At 52.2% G+C, this 23265-nt stretch overlaps 1 protein-coding gene across 1 annotated transcript in view; it reads right to left on the bottom strand.

Annotated features, from left to right (window-relative positions):
* CRY2 (cryptochrome circadian regulator 2) overlaps window positions 1-23265 on the bottom strand; it is a 32980-nt gene that overhangs the window by 3718 nt on the left and 5997 nt on the right. Inside the window, exons 2-11 of the mRNA XM_020870169.2 lie at window positions 18732-18840; window positions 16238-16380; window positions 14530-14714; window positions 13485-13573; window positions 9697-9837; window positions 8159-8470; window positions 7803-7954; window positions 7484-7686; window positions 7084-7176; window positions 5849-5990 (exon numbers count right to left, since the gene is read on the bottom strand). Coding sequence (XP_020725828.1) covers window positions 5851-5990; window positions 7084-7176; window positions 7484-7686; window positions 7803-7954; window positions 8159-8470; window positions 9697-9837; window positions 13485-13573; window positions 14530-14714; window positions 16238-16380; window positions 18732-18840 — 1567 coding nt within the window. The 3' untranslated portion in view covers window positions 5849-5850. The remainder of the gene's footprint in view (window positions 1-5848; window positions 5991-7083; window positions 7177-7483; window positions 7687-7802; window positions 7955-8158; window positions 8471-9696; window positions 9838-13484; window positions 13574-14529; window positions 14715-16237; window positions 16381-18731; window positions 18841-23265) is intronic.

The following is a 23265-nucleotide window of genomic DNA, read 5'->3' on the forward strand; positions in this document are numbered from 1 at the left end:
AGTGTACATGTTTATTGAAACATGCTAATTGACTCTTCTTCTGAAACTGAAAGCTTCAGGACTGGAGCGTAAGCAGGCACTCTTACCCACCACCTCCATCTCGAGTGTTCGCTCCGCCATCAGGGACGAGGGGAGACCGAGGGTGCGTGAGGGCTCCTTAGAACAAGGGCTCTTGCTCTGGGGTTCCCGGTCCTTAAGGCCCCAAGGACAGGCCCCTGGGGCAGTCCACAGGGACCGTGAAGTTCTGGGCACATTTTGCTGTGTGTGGGAATAGGTGTCATTTTCTGGGGAGAGGCTCCATCCTTCATCAGACTCTTCAAAGCATGGGTAACCCAAAGAGTGGTTAAGAACCGATGCCTCAGCTTAGACGCTAAGGAGATGAGGTGCAGGCAGGCAGGTATAACACTAAAAATTCATTCAGACCTACGCTCACCTGGACATGGTTTAGCCATGGGGCAGACTCGTGAAGAGAGGTGGCAATGACCTGGTCTCAGATGAGCCCCAGCGACCCACGACCCTCTGTGATGGCTTCAAAAACCCACACAGAAAATCAAGGCTTGGAAGAACCAGCTTATCCTTGTCTACAAAGCTAGTCAAAGGCCTGGTAAACTACTTACTCAAGCTGCTCAGTCAGCAAATAATGAGGTGGCCCTGTGCTCTTATTCTCAAGCTAGGGCATAAATCTGCAGAAAAAGGCGTTTGGGGAAATCAAATGAGGCCACACAGGAAAATGACAGCATCACTAGAAGACAGGGAAGCGCAGCTGGGGGAGAGGCAACAGGGGAAAAATCAACTCATAAAACATGCGCTAAAAACAAAGCCAATCTCACAACTGTCCAACTCCTCAGCCCATCAGAAGTGGCTGGAACACAGACTAAGTAATGACCTCTTGCCTCAATGTGCCAATGTCAGTTAGGATGGCCGCGTTTCCCTGGGCCCTCACACCCCTTCTCCCCGCCGGACGCTAACCTGCAAGCCTGCCCCACCTTGGTTCCCAGCCCGGGAGGGCTGTGTGTGGACACTGCACATGTGCCTTGTCAGCAGAGCAGACCACTGCAGCTCAGGGTCTGGAAGAAACATGGCTTGAAGCCTGGCCCAGGCCTCAGTGGCCATCCCTCCCCACCACATGGGGTGAGGTGCAGTGCCCAAGAGCTTGAGGTGGGCAGAAGGCTGCCACCAGCTCCCACATCAGAAGCGGGGAAGGGCAGAGGTGCGGCTGGGCCTGGAGGAGGTTTACAGCTCGTCTCTCAGCTCAGCCTCTGGTCTCTTGGCTCAGCCTCATTCTTCACTTTAGCTACACGCCTGCCCTTCCTGCTGCACCACAGAACTCACACGGCAGAGGGGAGGGGTATCTGTCAGTCAACAGCTACTGAGCAAGTGCCAGGGAAAGCACAAGGGGATGTCAAGTCCCAACAAATTCTTGTTTCAGGAACTGAGTCAGAGAGGCGAGAAAAACCTGTGTGAAGGCTCCCAGGAAGGCTTTCTGACCACCACACAGTCTCCGCTTCCACCAGGCAGCGTTTCACAGACTGCCCAGTGCCCCTCACACATGGTTTCACGTAAGGAGGGAAACACATGGGACAAATGTCACAAAGACATCGAAGAGGTCCCAGAAGTCAGGTTCTCCTCACTGAAAAGTAAAAGCGAAATTGTTAGTCGCTCTGTCCTGTCTGACTCTCTGTTCCCGTGGACTGTAGCCTGCCAGGCTCCTCTACTCCGGGGATTCTCCAGGCAGGAAAACTGGAGTGGGGAGCCGTGCCCTCCTCAGGGGAGCCCCACGGCTAACTGAGCCTGTGTGAACTTCAGGCAGAGGAGGGGGAGAGGTGGTCCTTGGCCACGAACCTTCCGTGTTCAGTGGGCTTCTCTCAACAGATCAGTATGTAGCAGCAGAGGGCAAACGGATCATGTGCACCGCTAAAATAATTGGGCCAACACAAAAAACCTGCACACAACTGGAAGCTGATGGAATCCTGAGCGGTCAGCAGCTTTGGGGATTACAGAGAAGCAGCTGAAATGAAAGCTATTTGAGGCTGGCTTATTTTTCAATTTTGTGAACATCGTACAGTAACCAAATGCAGAACAGATACTGATGTGGGTTTGAGGTAAGTGTGGAAGCAACTGATATCAGGATATGTTTTCCCAGAAGATCAGTTTAAATCATTGTCTGGCCCAGGCCCAAGGCATCAGAAACAACAGAATAACAAACTAGAGAGGCTGGAGCCAAACGCGGCCTGAAGGGTTGGTGATGGAGCCTTCCGGCTGGTAAAATGTGCTTATTCACACCTGACAGCTAAAGCATCTTGGAAAAGTTATGAGTCCTGCCTTGAGTCACTCAGCTAAACTGACAGAGAGAGGGGAGAAGGTAGTTGAGACTATCGACTCAACTGGATGGGCCACTGCTCTGCAGCCCATCCAGCCCAGGGTGCCGGCTCTGACCGAGGTAACAATGACAGAGTCAAAGACACCCTGAGAAGCACATGCGAGGTGGCGATGAGATTTCGTCTGTGTGGTGCATCTTACTCAGGGGCTTTTCACACACGCTTTCTCCTCTTTCCCCAGTGTGCGTGCTTGATGGGCTGGGCCGGTGACGTGACGCTGTTATCACTGACTCACTGATGATGACGCCCAGCCATCTTCAGGCCCCGGTGTGACCACCAGCACTCACTGAAGCAAAAGCGTCATCGAGAAATTCTTTTCCTTCAGGGTTTCCAAAGAACATGAGTATCTGTCCTGTCCTCTGACCTCTTGGCCCCACTTCCAGTCGACTGACCATGATTAAGGGCTGACCCTTGAGAATCAGGCCTCCTGACCCCGACAGGCTGATGGACAACTCCTGGACTACAAGGCGAGGAGAGGTGCTGGCCTCTGCACCCTTTAGTGTCCACTTGGATCACTGCCACGGCCTCTCAACTGGCTCTCTCCCCACACTGTTTCCTCTCGCAGCTCAGCCCAATGCCTGGTTAATCTTCTAAAAATGCCAGTTTGATCATTTACTCTGTTTCAAAATGCGCCTCTGTTTCCAGATAGTACACACCAAGGACTCTGTTTGCCTGACATTTAAGACCCTCCATAACTGGACCCAACTGTAACATTATGTTATTGTAAAAAAAAATAGTAATAACAATACCCATAATAATAATAGCTATCATTTTATTTAGGAACTTCTAAGGCTAAGTGGGGCTTTCCAGGTGGCACTGATGGTAAAGAACTTGCCTGCCAGTGCAGGGGATGTAAGACACGAAAGTTCGATCCCTGAATGGGGAAGATCTCCTGGAGGAGGAAATGGCAACCCACTGCAGTATTCTTGTCTGGAGAATTGCAAGGACACAGGAGTCTGGTGGGCTACAGTCCATAAGGTTGCAAAGAGTCAGACACGACTGAAGCAACCTAGCACGCAAGGCTAAGTATTCTGTGTATTACACAGACACTGTTAGTTACTGACCAGCACCCACACTCTGTAGCTAATAGGACCTGGATTTTGTCTGGCAGCTCGTGGACGTGGCTCAGACAATAGATCAGGAATGGTCTAAGTCAGTGATTCTCAGAGTTCAGTCCCAGAACAGCAGCATCATCAACTGCTGGGAACGCGTTAGAAATGCAAATTCTCAGGCCTCAGCCCAGGCTTGTTGGGGGTGGGGCCCAGCCATCTGCGGCTTAACAAATCCTCCAGGGGCTTCTGTTGCTCACTCAGGTTGGAGATCAATGGTCTGAACAATCCCGATCCCATTTCCCAGCTTGGGGGTGACTTTATGACTCAGTTCTGGCTCATGATGCCAATGTGAAGAGCTGGGGAAGAAGAGGTGTCCTGGTAAAGGTTTTATTTTCCTGATGAAAAGGAAGAGAGGCACCCCCTGACGACCTGGCACAGTATAAAACTGCAAAACACTGCACTGTGCCCCAAGCCCAAACTTCACTTTGTCTTTTCCTCAACTTTATTTTTCCTTCATACCACTTAGGGCTTCTTGACACAAGATGTATCTATCTGTTTACTGTCTGTCTCCTCCCACAAAGGTGAATCCAAGGGCGGGCAGGACTCTGTCAGTCATGTTCACAACCATATCCAGTGCCTACAATGGTGTTTGGCAAAGTGTGATCACTTGATACATGTTCATCAAACGAATGAGTGCAGCTATCTCCGTGATTCCTTCTCTTTTTTGCTTTGAGCAAGGAATTGATGGCTGCAGCTGTGGCAGCCACCTTAGGCCAAGAAACAAGAGGATCTCAGAAAAACTGGCTCTGACATTGTTGAGCCATCAAACCCAAACCAGCAACACTGTGCTCTGAGCCTTTTGTTTCTTAAGAAAACTAAATCCCTCTTTTGTTTTCACCACAGTAGTCATGTTTTTTATCCTAGCAGCCCCATACATTACTAACTCATATATTTAATCATTCAATCTCTGTAACAAGAACCTAATTTTTGGTGAGGAAACCAAGTCTCAGAGAGGTTAAGTAATTTGCACAAGATCATGTACTCATTAAGCTGCCGTTCCTGTCGGAAACGCCCCCGTGCTGCCTAGTTCGTCTTCCAGGTCCTCGAGGCTGAGGCTTCTGTGCTGTGCTCCCGGGTCGCTCTAGCTCACCAACATCTGTCTGAGGCTAAGCTGGTGGAGCCCGAATCATCTGTCCAGGAATTACAGATCATGAGTCTTGCTTTCCTAGGCAGACTATTACACCCTTACGGACAGGCACCGTACCTTGTTTATGTCCTAAGCGGCCTTTCCTCACACGTTTGCTGGCAACAGTTTCAGGCGCAAGTGGGTGCCAGTACCTTCCTGAGCAACCATGACCCCGACGTTTAACCTCTCTGTTCTCTGATCCTCTCACCTGAAAGTCAGAGCATCAGCCTGGCAAGTTCCAGATTTGTAAGACAGAATGGACTTTGCTTAGTACCACAGAATTAAGAGAGAACTAAGAGGTAATGTCTAAGGTTGCTAGTACTCCGAGGACGAGATAACACAACTCTGTCCACCTGTGACGTCTGTGACCAAGAGTCTGGTTGGGTAAAGGGCATCAAACATTTGCCACGTCACTGACATGTGAGTCTAGATGAACAGAACAGATGGCCCCGCCTGGCCTTGAGGTGCAAGAGCTTAGAAAAAAAGAATTGGCTTCATGGAGAAAATTCCATTCCCATCTAATCTCGCAGACACAGCACATAAGGAACAGCCCAAGATGATGACCCAAAGTGGATGGTAATTTAAGTCTTCCCCAGAACGGCATAAAAGGCCCTTCTTGCTCTGGGGAAGGAAGAGCCAGGTTTTGGTTTCTGAAGACACTCGGGGGCTTCCAGGGAAGATGAGTGCCGACAGGGAAATGCAGAGCTGAAGCCACAAGACAGGCGTGGGTGGAGGCGTGGCTGTAAGAGGCACAGAGGACTGACCCAAGCCTGGGTCTTCCCGTCGGCGGGGGGCTGGGCAGAGCGAGCCTCCAAGCACCCCAAGCCTACAGTCTGGAGCTATGTGCTGCCCTCTGCTGGCCAGCCTCAAGCGCACAGCCTGTCGGGGCAACTGGCAGAGGGGCCTGGAGCACGCCCAGCCCTGCCCTTCCCCCTCAGCTTCACATCCAGGTCTCCGCTTTCTTAGTTTTGGATCTGGCTCACTTTGATAGGTAGAAAGAGTCTTTATTTTTCTTTCCCATAGCTAGCAAAGAAGGAACAAGGCTTTATCTTTAAATTCTCTTTTTAGTATTAGAAGGTGTAAAAGTCAGAATGGTAGAATTTGAGCTGAAATCCTAAAAAAGTCATGCAGTCCTCCCCAGGCTTTAATCCCGTTTGCTGGGTTTTACGTGCCTCACCCCATCTCTCCCCCTCCTCACTCCCGCCTCCCTTCCACTCCACGGCTTCACTCACTCTCAGACGCCCCTGCTCGGCAGTTCTGAGGGGAGCGACTCTGCCACCCTGGCCCGTTTGCTCAGCTCTCCACCAGGCGGCTCCTCCGCTGCCTCCAGTTTGCGCTTGGGAGACGCTGGGCCCCCGGGCAGTGGTCTTGGGCCTGGAGGAAAGCAGGTCAGTGTCACACGGACGCATGTGTTCAGCCAACATGACCCTCAACTGTGCAGAGGCTGCTCTTTAGGGGGCAGGGAGACTGCTCCTCAGACCCGATCCCCTCCTTTCAGCAGTGACCGCCTGGAAATATCTGAGGAGAGCATGACCAGGCCTGAAGGCAGCAGTGCCAGCTCTGGGCCCCAAGTCCCAAGGGCTACAGGCCAGAGACGATGGGCCTGGCAGCTATCCTTGCTCGGGGACTGAGGCCTTCCCTCTGCAACCGGCCTCCCGAAGCTGGGATGAGCGCACTCTCCCCTGCAGAGCCCAGCTGGCCGGGCAAAGTAAAAAAAGCTCTGTAGTTCTCTACAGTCTGAACTTGCCAGTCTTCGCCCCAGAGCTGAAAGGCAGAGGTTAAGAAGGGGGCAAGTCTGCCTACCCGTCTCTCCTGCCACCTCCTGCCTGGACGACTCGTCGCCCCCTGTCCAGCCTCCCCGTCCTCGGGGGTTCCTGCCCACACTGTGCTCTCCACACACACAGAGCAGGCAGAGTGAGCTCTTTAAGTCACAAAGCGGTCACGCCTCTGCCCTGCTGATCCCATCAGCGCCTTCTCCCTGCACATGAAGGAATGCTAACCCTCCCCGTGGACGTGGAGTCTACACGGCGCTGCTCTGGCTATCCATCCTCGTCTTGCTCCAGCTCATCACTCAGGACATGCTGGCCCCACTGGCCTCCCTCCTCTCATTCCTGGGACAGGCAGCTCGATTCTGTCTCTGTCTTTTCTTGCTATTCCCTTTCCCTGGGATGCTCTTCCCCTGTTCTCGAAAGGCTGGCTCTGCTTACCACATGGGGCCCTCCACCTAAAGTCACCCCCCTCCCCAGCGCTCTTTATCAGGTCATTCGACTTTACTTCCCCGCAAAGCACTTGGTATCTGACATGATCCTGCATGGTTCCTTTACCATCCGTGTCCCCAGGGGGAATACAAGCTCCACCGGGGCATGAGTGTTCTGGTCTCCGTCCTCAGCCCCCCGTGACTGAAGTGAGGGTGGCTCTGCAGTGCCCCTGGGACGGGCACAGGCCCCCGGAGGCCAGCTGTACTCACCCGCACTGCTCGAGCTCCCCGCCTGGTTTGAGCTGGGCTCCGCAACTGGGTTGCTGAGATCTTCCACACAGGAAGGGACAGACGCCAGCAGACCTGGGAAGGAGGTAGGGGAGTAACTGGAATGCAAACTCACAGGACTGCACAGGGCCCCAGGGCCGGTGAGGACAAGACAGGGGGGGTCCTAGGTTCTGTCTCTCTCCACTGGCTGCAACTAATTCAGGCCAGCCTGAGCGGCCTGTGCCCAGGAAGTCAAGTCAACAGCCTGAAAGGCAGTGCTCGGCAGTGTCCCTCTGCAAATATCTGGGAATCCCCATCCCCATCCCCATCCCCACCCCGGGAGCCTGGAGGTGCTGTCCCCTCTGTTCGGGGATGAGGGGATGGTTGGGGGGTGGCTCCTTACAGAGTCCCCGGTAGCGGGAGAGCTGCTGGTAAACCTGCTTCATCCGCTCGATGTTGAGCCGGCTGGCCTCGGCGTGGTTGACGATGGGCCGGGGGTAGTCCACACCAATGACACACTTGGCTGCCTTCTGAATGGACTCTGGGGCGTTCCAGGGCTCGTAGATGTACCGGGAGGGGAACCCTTTCAGTTTGGGCAGGTATCGCCTGAAACGCACCCACCAGATGACCTGTCAGTGCGCTGGAAGCCTCCTTCAAAGGCCAAGTGTCTGTCACCCGAGGAGGAGGCTGCAGTGGTCAGAGAGCCTGGTCTGCATCCTCACCTGATGTAGTCTCCACTGGGGTCTGTGCGGCGGCCAAAGCCCACCGGGCAGTAGCAGTGGAAGAACTGCTGGAAGAAGGCGCTGCAGGACAGCCACATCCAGCTGCCAGCATTCACGCTGAAATCTGCGTCCAGGAGCAGCTCATCGAACACCTAGATGCAGGCAGGAGAAACCATGAGCCTCTGGGGGGCCTATGACCATGGGTCTCCCCCCATTACCACATGCCCCCTGGAGAAGGGCGTCAAAGCCTTCTGCTGAGGGCAAGTCAAGAAGGATCCGGAGGGAATTTCCTGGATCCAGGGGTCCCAGCCCACCCCCCAGCCCCCAAGGGGGCTGCCCGCTGAGAGAGCACTCACCCGGACACCGCTCTCCCAGCTGACCCAGAGGTCTCCACGCGTGAGGAAGCAGGCAACGGCGTGCCGGGCCAGGTGATGGATCCAGCCCTCCTGCCTCAGCTGGGTCATGATGGCGTCAATCCAGGGGAAGCCTGTCTTGCCCTCGGCCCACTTGGCCAGGGCCTCGGGGTTGCGATCCCAGGGGATCTGGATGCAGATGGGGTTCCCCTCCATGCGGTCAAACCTGGGGTTGCTGGTGGCTGCTGTGTAAAAGAACTCTCGCCACAGGAGTTGCCCGAATAGGGAGAGCGGGGGCGTGCTGTTCCGCTTCACCTGGGGGCGGGGATGGCACAGGTACAAATGTGGGCCCTGCCCCAGCACCACTCAGGCCTCCCCACGAAGAAATCTGGAGGGGCCATGCCCTGGGAGACATAGCAGAGGGTGCCCGCAGACTGAACCCAGCGCCCTGGCTGTGCCCACTGCTGCTCTGAGCACCAACAGCGGAGGGTCGGCAGGAAGCGGAAGGGGCAGTGCTGCGGAACCCGGAGCTGGGAACCGAGCTCCCCAGGCTGGTCATGATCCTTGTCCTCAGGGGCCCCTGTGTAGCTCCACTTTCTAAAGCGTCAAAGGGAGTTTCTCAACAGCACAGACACAAAAACGCTCAGTCTAGATTTTGGTTAAATACGTGATGCCCAACGGCCTGGATCTGGGGCCATGAGGGACCTAAGACATCAGACCTCCAAGCGAATGATGCGTGTATGCTAGTCACATCCAACTCTTTTCAACACTATGGACTGTAGCCCCAGGCTCCTCTGTCCCTGGGATTCTCCAGGCAAGAATGCTGGAGTGGGTGGCCACGCCCTCCTAAAGGGGATCTTCCCAATCCAGGCATCGAACCTGTATCTCTTGTGTCTCCTGCATCGGCAGGCAGATTCACCACTGTGCCACCTGGGAAGCCCCAAGGGAATGATAATTTTCCTAAAATCACAAGATTACCCACTGAGCTGGCAAGGCTACCCCAGCCACAAAATCTGGATACTGGCAATAGTAAAGACACATGAAACAATGCAGATTCAAGGATGATCCGATGAATCTGAAGAGCTGGAGGTGTGGCCCTCTCTCTTTGTGGGGGCGGGAACACACAAGGCGCCCTGCCTGTTGCCCCATCCAGCCCTGCATTCGGCCCTCTGGCTACTTCCTCATCATTGATGGGCAAGCGCCGCGAGACGGTCTGGACACCGCCCCGTAGCCGGCCACGGTGCTCCTCACCTCAGGACTGGCTCCAGCCTTGCCCACCCTGCCTCCCACCCTGCAGGCTCAGTCCTCAGCCCCCTGCTGCTGGCAGCGCTGCCACCCCAGGCTCGCACCCTGAGGTCGGCCAGTCCGGCTCCCCTTGAGAAGCTGGATTTGGTTTCCGTAAGAGGCTGGGGCTGTGCTTGGCTCTGTCACCTCTCAGACGTGGCCTCCTCCCCACTGTCTCTGGACAGTACCCACACTTCAGCCTGAGGGAAGGCCTCCCTGCAGGCCCAGAAGACCCCGGTCCTCTTGGCGGCACTCACCTTCTTGTAGAGGTCCCACAGGCGGTAGTAGAAGAGACGGCAGGAGAGGCAGCCAAAGCGCAGGTAGGGGCTGAGGCCCGTGGGGCTGGCCAGCAGGGAGTTGGCGTTCATTCGGGGCCTCTCGTAGTTGGCAACCCAGGCCTGCAGCAGGAAGAGAGGGCGGAGGAAGGACAGACTGGGATGCTGCCGAGGAAAAAGCCTGATGCACCCGGTGGTTAAGGAACCTGCTTAAGGTCGTAGACCAGAAAGCCACGGAGCCAGGACAAGAGTCCTGTGCACGTCCCACCCCCTCAGGCTGGCACAATTTCTGATGGAACCACCACCGACCAAACAAAGGGGCCCAAGTTCTTACCCTGACTCTGTTTAATTTGTGCTACGACTGTAGTAAGTTATTTAGTCCCTCAGAGACTTTTCTATTACATGAGAAGAAAGTTTCCCACCTGCTGGAGATTAAATAAACTGACAGATCTGAAAGTTTCTGAAAGCACGGAATGGGCCACGACCCTACAGAAGGAAGGAATGGGGCTCCCACATCACAGAAGAGGAAGCGCTCGTTCAGCCCCCCTGTCACAGGCGCCCTGAGGCTGCTGAACAGACTCGCCCAGGCCCTTCCGCCCGCCACTCACAGCACTGAGAAACCCACTGTTGCGGACCCACAGTCATGAACTTCGGGGGTCACTTGTCTCGTTTCTCTCATCAGCAGCTGCTGGCAGGGTGCTTAACCTCCACAACTCAGGGACACCTGTTCTCTCATTTGCTATTAACAATCCTGTGAGGCAGCATTTGTCACCTCCTTTTGAAAATGAGGAAATAAGGCTAAGAAGCGTTACGTGACAGCTGGGGTTACAAAGATGGTAAGAGACAGGGCGGAGGGGCTGACTCCAGTCTTTAACACTCCCTCTAACAACTATTTTTTTTCTCATTTCCTAATGCCCTCTTGTTCTTTGTGAGGACTATTTCACAAACTTATACCCTGTTGAGACCTCCAATTCCATACTTACCCACGCCTCTTCAGCAGATGACCTTCTTTCCTCATGATAAGGAAATGGAAGCCATCAGGTAGGAAACACCTCAACTTTTAGCCACCAAATCTACAGACTCACCTGCACCCACCCCCGCTGCGACCCTGCCCAAGGCTAAGGCCCCCACCTGGCTCTGGAGCCCTCCTCCATTCCTTCTTGCACACATCCCACCTCTCCTTCTCTTCCGTGTCCACTCTAAGAACACTGGGGAAATGGTCTCGGTTCTTTGCAAACAAAACAAAAACAAATACCTTCCGGTCACCCTGCAGACTCCCCCTGCATCCTCTTCCCTCCCTTCACGGCCAGCCTCACTCTATTTCCTCGAACCCACCTCCACGTCCCCCTCCACCACTCCCACCAGAGCCTCCATGATGTCCACGGCACTGAATCCTGTGGGCATTTTCTGCCCTTTCGTTTCTGGACCTCCCAGCCACTCACCCTGCTGCCCGCGCCCCCGTCTCCACACCCACCATTCCGGTGGCCCCGGCCACCTCTCACCGGCTTGGCCATTCACGCTTCACCAGCTCCGCCGCGCCTCCCAACCCCTTCGGTGTTGGCGGCCCAGGCTCCGTCCCAGGGCCTCCACTGCACTGTGCTCCAGCTGAGTTCACCCTGCCCCGCGGACCCTCTAAGGTGTTTCCTTGCAGACAATCACCACGACTCTTGGCCTGCACCCCAACTGCGACCTAGACTCCCAAATCACCCTATCCAACTCCCTGTCAGAGATATCCACTTGATTGACTTTCAGGCCTCAAGGGTAGCAGGCTCTTTTCTTTAAACTGCCCTTCCATTGGCATGCCTTGCCTCAGAAAGTGCATTGTCATCCACCTCGCTGCCCAAGCCAAAAGCCTGGCCATTACCTTTACCTGCCCTCCCTCACCAGGACATGTCAATCCTACTGTCCAAGTATTTCTCCACTCTGTCCTTTTCTTTCCATTCCCTATTGCCATCGACCTGGTTTAGGCTAAGACTATCTATACTGGACAACTGTGACAGCCTCCCACCTGCCTCTCTGCATCAGTTCTTGTCCCCTCTAATCCACTGTCCACACTGGGAGCAGAGTGGTTCTTTAAAATGCCTGTCCCTGAGGGCAACGCCTGCACCAGGCCTCCTGGTGTTCTCAGCCTAGAGTTCCAAATCCTAAATAAGGCTCACAAGCACCCTGCAGTCTGCAGGAGGCCCATGTTTCTAGCTTCCTCCCTCACCACTTTTCTTGAAGCATTATGCTCTTGCTAGCCTTTGTACACGCAGCTCCCTTTCCTTGGTTAATTTTGACTCTTCCTTCAAGCCTCAGCCTCAAGGCCACCTTCCCAGCAGGTGATCCTCAGGTATTGGTTAAACACCTCTGACACAAGGTGTATTTGCCTGCTCACATCCTTGCCCACCACTCTTTGAAAATTTTTAAGTGAAACATAGATACAAAAGCACACTGATGTGTGGCTTAATGAATTATTCCAAGGCAAATGCCTCTGCAACCACCACCAAAGTTCAAGAATCAGTACCTTGCCGGCCACCCCAGAAGCCCACCTACATCCTGGCCAGTCAGGTCCCTTCCCTGCTCCATCAGTGACCACCTGCCCAACTTTGTTAATAATCAGGTCCTGGCATTTAAAAATGTTTATATTTTTCTGTTTTTGCAAAGCACATTAGGAAGGGAGGGCTTTATCTTTTCAGTTAGACCTTGCATTTTTAAGAGTTTTCTATTCTTTTTTTCATCCAAATATACATGCCTAGGCACATTTTGTTTAGTCTTGGTCATGTAAAAGAGTTTGATGTGTTATTTATTTTATTCTATGCATTTCCTGCCATTTCCTTCTTTTCCTTTTAGATTTCTTGTAAAAGAACTCAAGACCTTTGACTTGTACTAACTCTCACAACACAGGATTTCCCTGTGTTCTTACGGGTGCAGTTCAACGCATTCCTCTGGCCTATGTGCTGCTTGCAGACTGGTGGCTGGTACCAGACTGGCTTGGACTCAGGTTTCCTGTCTTTGCCAAGACTACAGGGGGAGCATGCCTGACGGCCGCTATCCTTGGGGTTAGCAGTCATTAGTGAATCACTAGGGGCTGCAAGATTCCATTGTTCCTTTTTCATTGAATAACTGGGACACTTTTGTGGAGAGATGCTTGCCCTCAGCTACTGCTGGGTAACCCACTGGTAAAGATCATATTGTTTGGCCCCCTCTTTCTGATAACAGCACTTAATGTTCTTGTGGTGACCCAACCCTTCCCCAATCTCAGTTCAAGTGGGTAAAGTAGAGCTAAGCCCACCTCGGACTCTGGGAGTGGGCTCACTACCAGATATCCTCTCAGTAAGAGAGTATCTGTCCTCTTACCCACTGACCTCTTAGTAAGAGGACACACAGATGGAAAAAAAGCAATCTAGCCCAAGTTTTAGAACCATGTAGAACAAGATCTCACTCTGCTACTTAGTAACTGTGTGACCTCAGGCAAGTTACTTAACCACTGGAAGTCTTGATTTCCTCATCGGTAAAATGGAGAGCTTAATACCTACCTTGCAGGGCAGATGGAAAGATGAAAGGAAATAGCAAAGCAGGTGCTAGACCTAGAAATGCTCAGTCCATGACCAGCCCATGGTGTGAGCACTCACTAAGTGGTAGCTGCTCTTGTTGCTGTTATTGACCTAAAGACTTCTTCAGCCAGCTTGAGTTAAGAGGCACTAAAGGGACATGAACCTGGCTCCATCTCCCTGGCTGCATGGGGGTGTCAGCACCTGAAGCCCTGTGTCTCAGAACTGGGGCCATACCTTCCGTTCCAGGTGCTTATCCAGGCGGGCCAGAGCTTCCGTCTCTCCTCCCTGCCAAACCGCTGGGCCGAGTCCTTCAGTGGGGAACCCTACACGAGGAGCAGCAGGTCACAGGACTGGAGGTCAGGTCAGTCTGCTGACAGCTCAGCAAGTCCTCACCTGCTGTCTGTCCTCTGAGCTCTGTACGAACTGAACTATGGCGTTCTTGGTGCTAACAGGACTAATGCAAAGTGAAGTGAAGTGGCTCAGTCGTGTCCGACTCTTTGCGACATCATGGACTGTAGCCTACCACGCTCCTCCGTCCATGGGATTTTCCAGGCAAGAGTACTGGAGAGGGTTGCCATTTCCTTCTCCAGGAGATCTTCCCCACCCACGGATCGAACCTGGGTCTCCCGCATTGTAGGCAGACGCTGTACCGTCTGAGCCACCAGGGAAGCTGCTGAGAGACTCCTTACTGTTTCCTCAGTGACATTTTCTAAGTCATGCAGGTTTTCTTCCCACTGTGAGATCTTCTCTCCTTTCCCTTGCCTCCCTCATCTCAGCCACGTTTCATTATAGGCAGGTGAGAACAATCCTATAGGGCTGGCCCTGGCAGGTCAGCTGGCTACAGCTGTGGTTTTCAGGTGAGAAAGGCTAACTTCATTCACATCAAAAAAAACTGTGTGATAGGGGAGGAAAGGGAGACAGGCTGACATAGCCCCTTTCATCAGAAGCAATACCAGTTATGTTGGTATTAAGAAGCCCACTGATGCCAACACCAGGCTATGTCTATATCGTCTGAGAGGTAAAAGTACAAAAATAGTCATGAACTAGAAACAGAAGCTGAACATGTGAATATGAACAGGAAAAAAGACCAGAAGGATTGCTGCAAAATTATCTGTGGTAGGTAACTGTGACAGTTATTTCCATTTTCATCTCTCTGTATTTTCTAAAGAGTCCACAATAACATGCATTACTTTGATGAAAAAGAAAAAAAATAGTAAGCTTTTTTTTTTTAAATGAAAAAGGAGGTGACAGTACAAGTGTCTCAGGCAGGAGTACGCACCCAGCTCCTCCAGGGAGGGCACGCCATAGGTTTCGTCATGGTTCTCCTGGATCTCGGCCCGGCAGCCCTCCATCTGCGGGCTGGTCACGGAGCCCACGGGCTTCCTGGGCAGCTCCATGCGGCTGATGATGGCCTGAAAGCGCTTGTAGGTAAGGGGCGGCTTCTGCCCGTTCAGTTCAATGATCCTGGGAATCCCAAAGACGCCTGCTGTCACTCATGAGGCCCTTCGTCTCAGGTCCCTTTCCGCCCAGAAAAAGAGCCCAGGCTGCACAGGCTTGGAGGGTGGCCTTCCTCATCTGCTCTGGGTCCCACCCCTGGGGGGAAAGGAGGGGGCAAGGGAGGCTACGTCTCCATGTTACCGAGAGGGAAATGAAGCCCAGATTGCTGGAGCAGATGCCTCGGGAAACGGAGCAACTCAGGGCCAAAGCTGGGGCTCAATTCCAGGTTCCCTGCTGCCGGTGTGGAGCGCCTAAAGACAGAGACTGACCATATCTCTCTTATCACAGGAAAGTCCCCACTGGCCTTCACGGTGCTTGGCCTGCCTGTCCAAGCCACAGGGTGCCCTGTGGACTGTCTCTACCCCAGCGTAAGCCTCCAGGAAGTCCTTTGATGAGGGCTGCAAATGTGTTCCTTGGTTGGAAACTCCTTGGGCCCTAGTTACTAGAACAAAGAAGTGGGGAACAGCCTGTCCCTCCCTCAATCAGAGGCTCGGGATTTACAGTCACAACTCAACCTTAAAGAGTTTTTTGCAGTTCACAAAGTATTTTTTCATGAGCCCAGGAAACACAGCTGCACTCAGGTAAGAAGAAAAGCTACAGGAGAGTTTAGAGGTGAATTGAGGCTGTTTATGTAAGGATGAATTGGGATGGGCTGGAGCCAGACTCCCGGGGCTGTTGGCCAAGCAGCAGCTGACAGAAAGCCGGGACTTGCCGGGTGAGTTCATTTCTCAGTTCCTCTCTCCTCCTCTCCATGAGCGGAGGCAGAAGGTTGGCTGCTGCCCCTGCAGTACCTCCCGCCTCCTCCTCTGGCACGTGGCAGGAGGCGGCGCTCCACACCCAGCGCCTCCCGTGAGCAGAGCCCAGCTCACATGCAGAGCTGTGTGACCTGGCCTCCCAGCAGCCACCACCGGTCTAGGGGAGGCGGGCGGTGAGCCGCCATGGCGGCAGCAGCGGGACAGCTCTGGCAGGGAAGGAAGGGGAGGAGGGGGTTTCCTCCTGGCCTCTCTGAAAGCACAGGGCCCCGCAGAGATCTCTCAAGCCTCTGGGGCAAGACCTAAATTCGAGGCCTAAAAACCTAAGAGCCAGGGGGGCCCAGGGAACGCAGCTGGGGAACAGAGGCTGTGCCTGTGAGAACAGAGATCTACTGGGAGGGTCCACGGACAGGCCCCACTGAGGTCAGAGGGCGGTTTCTGAGCAGCAGGATGGAAGCAGGAGTATGTGGGGTGGGTGGGCGGGCCTGGATCGTGTTAGGAGCAGATCTATGAAGATCCTGCTTGCGTCTCTTGGGCCGAATGAGCTTCTCTGCACCCAAATCGGGTAAGCTCTTTGAGCTGTTCTACGGGCCTCCACTCTGACCTATTCTCCCCCGGCTCTCCATGCCCCATGTGCCAGGGGGCCCTACTGCCAAACCTCCCTGAGTTCCGCTCAGCAGGGGCCCAAACCACCAACTCCCGAAATAGGCAAGCTGAGCCCTGGGACCCATCTCTTACTTGTCCAGGTCGTAGAGAGTATGCGAGTTCTCGGTGACCACCTCCACACCAGCCTCCTTGGCCATCTTCATGATGGCTGCGTCCCGCTCCTTCCCAAAGGGTTCAGAGTCATACTCAAAGGTCAGGCGGGTCACCCCCCATTCCTGTGGGGGGAGAGAATCTGTAATGCTCACCACTGCTGGGGAGAAGGAAGCTGGGCGGGCACTCAGCTCCCTGCCGAGAGGAAACCGAGCACATCGGGAGACCTGTCAGAACAAACTGGGGAAAACAACCTGAACCAGAAAGCCAACCGTCTGAGGGCCATGAGGTTTGAGGAGGGCAGGCCCCTGAGGAGAGGCCAAAAGCCTACAACAGTGGAGCCCGAGGCTAGCGGTCCCTGTGGGATCAGGAGAGAGGTGAGCAGCTCTGGGCGCCGCCGGCATCCCTGTGGTAGAAGAATGCAGCAGGAGGCTATAAATACATGCTCCCAAGGGAGCCCCCTGTCCCAGAAAGAGGCACAGGATCGCCACCTCCCGCCCGCTCAGCAGGCCTTTCCCAGAGCTCCTAGGGGCCCTGCAAACTTCTGGCCTAGTTTTCTCAGCAGACTTGGGTGATGTGAAGTGTCCTCATGGTTTCCACGGCAACACTCCTGAGGCCAGTAGCAAACAGAACTAGTAGGCTCCAGCTCTCAGACAGCTGGGAAAGGAGAAGCAGCCCTTGGCCCAGAGGTCAGAGAAACCAGAGCAGAGGGGCCACATGTTTTAAAAGAAGGGAATTCTTTTCCAAGTCTTTAGTCATGTCTGGGAGAAATTTCTGTATTTCCTAGCAGACCTGGGAGAGAGCGGCCCACTGAAAGGCTGTACCCTTTTTGGAACCCACAGAAAGCCCTAGAGCAGGCAAATAGCAGGAGGAAACCACACTCCAACCGAAGTCTCAGCCACAGTATCTTAAACTCTGAACCCTCGGGGCAAACGTCCTGGCTACACACATGCTGGTCTGGTCTTGACTCAGTCCTGCGGGGTGTGGGTCCCGGGCAGAGCTGCTTCTCTCTCCTCCAAGGCTAAGGTTAGCACTAAACATTCGCTGGGCACTTACTATGAGCCAAGAACTATGCTTAGCAGTTCATAATAGGTTACAAGGTTAAAGCCTCACAACCCTATGAATAATAATAAAAGTGTTATTATTAGATGACACCTTCTCCAAGAAGCCTCCCTGACCCTCTTCAGAAAGCTTCTCCTGCACCTGCCCGTTTCCCATCACAGCAGTTACCATATGGCAGTGAAGCTGCCCATTACGTGCCAGCTTCCTCCATTAGTGTGAGTACTCGGAGCAGAGATAGTGTCATCTCACTCATCACCCTAGGACCTGGTGTGGGGCCGCGCGCATAGCAGAAGCTTAATAATATACAGAGACTGGACACTGTGTCTGTATCTCGGGGCTATTAGTGGGCTGGCCTCTGAGGTGCTGGGAGGTGGGGGCAATGCAGCGGGGGAAGAGAAGCCCGTGTGTTTAATGGTATGGTGGTCACAAACACAGCTCTGGGCTCAGAGCCGGGGCTCAGCTCCCAGACTGCTGCTCTGAGTTTTGCAGGCATGGGTGAACTATTGCTTCCCCATCTGCAGAACAGGGACAGCAGCACCTACCTCTGAGGACAGCGGCCAGGAGTACAGGCATTAACGTACACAGAGCATGTACCGAGAACAAGGCTTGACTCACAGGCAGCCCCAGTGAAGGCTGGTTCCTACCAGCACTGTGTGATTTGTGCGTGTGTGTCAGTGTGGGGAGGTGAAGTGAACGCTGAAGTATTTACTCAGCTGCCTGCCTTGACATTTAGTCTTTCCTCTTGTCTTTTCCCCCCAGGAAGAATAGGAAAGGAAATAGGGTGCAGATAAGCACAGAAACAATTGTGTGCTGATGCACTAGAGCCCTCTGTTCATGAGCACTTACGCCTCCATTTGGGTCTTAAAAAATGTGTATTATAAAGGGTTTGTGGGGGAAACTGGGCTGGCTACCTGATACAGCAACCAGAGGCCTATGTGGTACTGAAATGAAGATTTTGTCAATCATTTATGGAGGAAGTAGGGACACTCCCTTAAAGAGGCTGATTTTTTTTTTTCCCAATAAGAAGAGCAAAGCAAGAGGGGAAACGCCCCTAGATAAACAGGAAGCCTCACCCTCAAACTCCTGGAGAAAGAAGAATCCTAACAAATCTTGCTGGCTTGAACCAACAAAATATTTAAGGAAGCCAGGGATATCTGGGGTGAAATAACTTGCCACATCCCATGTCTGAACTAAGCTGGGAACTTTCCAACAAGACACCAGATTCCTTGATTTTTCCCTTAACACAGTTTCCATTCTGTGGGCAGCTGACCAGCTTCATTCGCTCCCAACTTCCCTAGCAGCGCGTGGTCAGCCCATCCCTATTTCCATTTCCTCAGTCAGAACATCGTCTCATTCAGTCTGTGGGGAAACCTAGGAGCAGACTCCCACTGTGTCCTGGACTCCGCGCACGTACCTTGAACAGCCTTGGGAACACGTCAGCCGGCTGTCCTCGGACCACAAAGAGGCGGGAGTTCAGCTTCCTTAAGCTTCTGTCCAAATCTTCCAGCGACTGAAGGAGGAACCTGCAGAAGCCACGGAGTCCTTGTTGGTGGTAACATAACAAAGAGTCACTCTTTCCTAACAAAGCGGGGAGAACCTTGTTTATGCCAAACAAGTAGCATGGTTCCCCTGGGTTCTTGTCCAGGCGTGATGTGGTAGGGGGTCAGGGCTGCCTCCGTTGAATCCTGCTTTTGCCATTACTAGCTGCATGACTTTAGGTAATTACTTAATCTCTTTAGCTTCTTCCCCCCTAATCTGTGATACAGAGTTGGTGTTAGTACCTATCTCATAGAATTGTTAAGGAAAGAAAGCCAAATAATGCAGGAGGACAGTTCCAAGTACAGGCCCTGGAACAGAAAAAACCTGGGGTAAGTGTGAGCTGCTCCTACTTATGCTGTTCCTCGGCGATCAGAGGCAAGTCACTTACTCCCTCTTGGCCTCAGGCCCTGGGTGTAACTGTCCACCCATCACTAGGAGGCTGTGAGAATCACAAGGAAGAAGAGATGGGGGAGCCATCTGAGAAGCAAGCGCAGTCCTGTGGCATGCAGCCAGAGGCCGCATCAGCAGAGGAGCAAGACTGCAGTTGCCCCGGATGGTGTCACCCACCCTGGGCTGACAGACTCCCTGTCTTTCTTCACTCACGCTGTGGTCTGCGTGGGTGTCTCCAGCCACAGCCCCATGGCCCCACAGCCTGGGCTAGTCACCACCATTTCATTTGGCAGGCAGCCCCTTCTCCAGGCCTCTCCAGGGCCCTGGCCATCAAGTTCTTGTTCCAAGAGGGAGAGGTGTGTGTCTGTAGGATTCCCTCCCATGCATCCATGGGTGTGGGGGACTCCAGAAACACCTGGCCTGAGGGCTGGATCAACGTGGGACAGGGACAGGAAATGAACATGGCCTGAGAGCTTCCAGCGTCTGTTTACTTTACGCAAAAATTTATTACTTGTACAGCTAGGCAAAGGAGAAAAGGAAAGATACACTCATCTGAATGCAGAGTTTCAAAAGAATAGCAAGCAGAGATAAGAAAGCCTTCCTCAGTGATCAGTGCAAAGATAGACGAAAACAACAGAATGGGAAAGACTAGAAATCTCTTCAAGAAAATGAGAGATACCACAGGAACATTTCATGCAAAGATGGGCTCAATAAAGGACAGAAATGGTATGGACCTAACAGAAGCAGAAGATATTAAGAAGAGGTGGCAAGAATACACAGAAGAACTGTACAAAAAAAGATCTTCACGACTCAGATAATCACGATGGTGTGATCACTCACCTAGAGCCAGACATCCTGGAATGCGAAGTCAAGTGGGCCTTGGGAAGCATCACTACAAATAAAGCTAGTGGAGGTGATGGAATTCCAGTGGAGCTATTTCAAATCCTAAAAGATGCTGCTATGAAAGTATTGCACTCAATATATCAGCAAATTTGGAAAACTCAGCAGTGGCCACAGGACTGGAAAAGGTCAATTTTCATTCCAATCCCAAAGAATGCTCAAACTACCGAACAATTGTGCTCATCTCACATGATAGCAAAGTAATGCTCAAAATTCTCCAAGCCAGGCTTCAACAGTATGTGAACCATGAACTTCCAGATGTTCAAGCTGGTTTTAGAAAAGGCGGAGGAACCAGGGATCAAACTGCCAACATCCGTTGGATTACCAAAAAAGCAAGAGGGTTCCAGAAAAACATCTATTTCTGCTTTATTGACTATGCCAAAGCCTTCAACTGTGTGGATCACAATAAACTGTGGAAAATTCTGAAAAAGATGGGAATACCAGACCACCTGATCTGCCTCTTGAGAAATCTATATGCAGGTTAGGAAGCAACAGTTAGAACTGGACATGGAACAACAGACTGGTTCCAAATGGGGAAAGGAGTACGTCAAGGCTGTACATTGTCACCATGCTTATTTAACTTATATGCAGAGTACATCAAGAGAAATGCTGGGCTAGATGAAGCACAAGCTGGATTCAAGAGAAATGTCAATAACCTCAGATATGCAAATAACACCATTCATGGCAGAAAGTCAAGAAGAACTAAACAGCCTCTTGATGAAAGTGAAAGAGGAGAGTGAAAAAGTTGGCTTAAAGCTCAACATTCAGGAAACTAAGATCATGGTATCTGGTCCCATCACTTCATGGCAAACAGATGGGGGAAACAGTAGAAACGGTGACAGATTTTATTTTTTTGGGCTCCAAAATCACTGCAGCCACGAAACTAAAAGACCCTTACTCCTCAGAAGAAAAGTTATGACCAACCTAGACAGCATGTTAAAAAGCAGAGACATTATTTTGCCCACAAAGGTCTGTCTAGTCAAGGCTATGGTTTTTCTAGTGGTCATGCATGGATGTGAGAGTTAGACTATAAAGAAAGCTGAGTGCCGAAGAATTGATGCTTTTGAAATGTGGTATTGGAGAAGGCTCTTGAGAGTCCCTTGAACTGCAAGGAGATCCAACCAGTCCATCCTAAAGGAAATCAGTCCTAAATATTCATTGAAAGGACTGATGTTGAAGCTGTAACTCCAATAGTTTGGCCACTTGATGCGAAGAGCTGACTCACTGGAAAACACTGTGATGCTGGAAAGACTGAAGGCAGGAGGAGAAGGGGATGACAGAGGATGAGATTGTTGGATGGCATCACTGACTCAAGGGACATGAGTTTGAGTAAACTCTGGGAGTTGGTGATGGACAGGGAGGCCTGGTGTGCTGCAGTCAATGAGGTCGCTAAGAGTTGGACATGACTGAGTGACTGAACTGAACTGAACAGCTAGGCGTGATCACCTTTCTGAGAAACTCATCAATACTTTTTTTTTGGTGGCAGTGGGTGGGAGGGCCGCACACCACAGGGCATATGTGATCTTAGTTCTCTGACCAGGGATTGAACCTGTGCCTCCTGCATTGGAAGTGTGGAGTCTTAACTGTTGGGCTACCAGGTAAGTCCCCATCAATACATTTTATGACATCTATTTTATCTTCAAATTAACATTTTAAATAGATTAACTATTCATGTGATTCAGAATTCAAGTTATAAAAGGGTACACAGTAAAAAGGTCTCCTTCTCCTGCAACCCCCTGGGAATTTCATCCTCCTCCCTAGAGACAACTAATGTTATCAATGCTATTATAGACCTGGGATGCTTTTTAAGTGTGTTTTCTTTTGAATTGTCTCAACACATTTTGAAGGAAAATACTACCCTTGTTTTATAGATGAGGAAAATGAGGTACAGAGAGGATAATAAATTTGCTGAAGATCACAATTATTGGAGACAGGTTCCTAACCCACACTCTTGGTCAGACTCAAACCATGTTTTCTTCCTTAAGTTTTCTAGCGGCATATCAGACACTGCCCCGGGGGCTGAGATTCTTGCAAGCTCCTGTGTGTTTTGATGAACATACACCCGACTCCAGGTGATCCACTGACCTGCTCTTCCGCAGGAAAGAGGCCCTGGCAGGTGAGCTTGGTTCACAGCCACCTCCTGCTTTCTACCATGGGTCTCCCACCCAGGCCTGTCAACAATGGGAGTCACTAGAGTTTATTCTGAGCACAATGAAACGCAGGGCTCCTCCGAAGCACGTTCCCTTGACTGTGGGAGTCTTACAGAAGCATCGACTGTTCTCAGGCTGCCAACTAGAACCAGGCCCCCCTGCCGCCTCTGATGTCTATGATATGACACTCCCAGGTGGATAATACCACAGATCCACATTCCGGCACGAGCTGACTCCTGGGCTCAGCCTGAAGCATCGTGCTGGCTGATGAGCAGGCAGGGACTCTCCGAGGGGTTGCGATGGGAGACTGACAGGCTGAATGCTGGTCTCCACAAAGCCAGAGCTCCGCCTCTGCGAATTTCTATTTTTGAGCACTGGCACGCTTAGAAAAGGAAAGCTGAGACAGAGTGACGTACTCGCACTTGCGCTGGCCTCCTCTCAGGAGGAAAATATGAGAGATTGTTTCCATGCCACCTGCACCCTGCCAGGCAGGATGCCTAGGGATAACTGGCAACTTAGACCCCCACAACCTCAAGACAGAGGGTCCTCCTCTGCAGCTCCCAGAAATGTACCTGCCTTGCACCTGGGGGCCCACATCTTTCACAATCCACTAGGCTGCACAGGACATTGGAGCTACAAACAGGACTGGCATGCACATGAAAACGAGGTTCCAGCTGCCTTCTCTAGACTTTATTTCTAGACCTCATGTATTTATTTGGCTGCAAGGGGTCTTAGGTGCCGCACGATCTTCACTGCACCGTCTTTTGTTTCAGCACATGGACCCTCTAGTTGTGGTGTGTGGGCTCTAGAGAGAGCAAGCTCAGTGTTGTAGCCCCCGGACTTAGTTGCTCCATGGCATGTGGGATCTTAGTTGCCCAACCAGGGATTGATCCACAGTGTGTTCCTTGCACTGCAAAGCGGATTCTTAACCACTGAACCACGAGGGAGGACCCCAGATCTCATTGATCA

Source organism: Odocoileus virginianus, chromosome 10 (genome assembly GCF_023699985.2).
Source record: "Odocoileus virginianus isolate 20LAN1187 ecotype Illinois chromosome 10, Ovbor_1.2, whole genome shotgun sequence".
Lineage (NCBI taxonomy): Eukaryota > Metazoa > Chordata > Mammalia > Artiodactyla > Cervidae > Odocoileus > Odocoileus virginianus.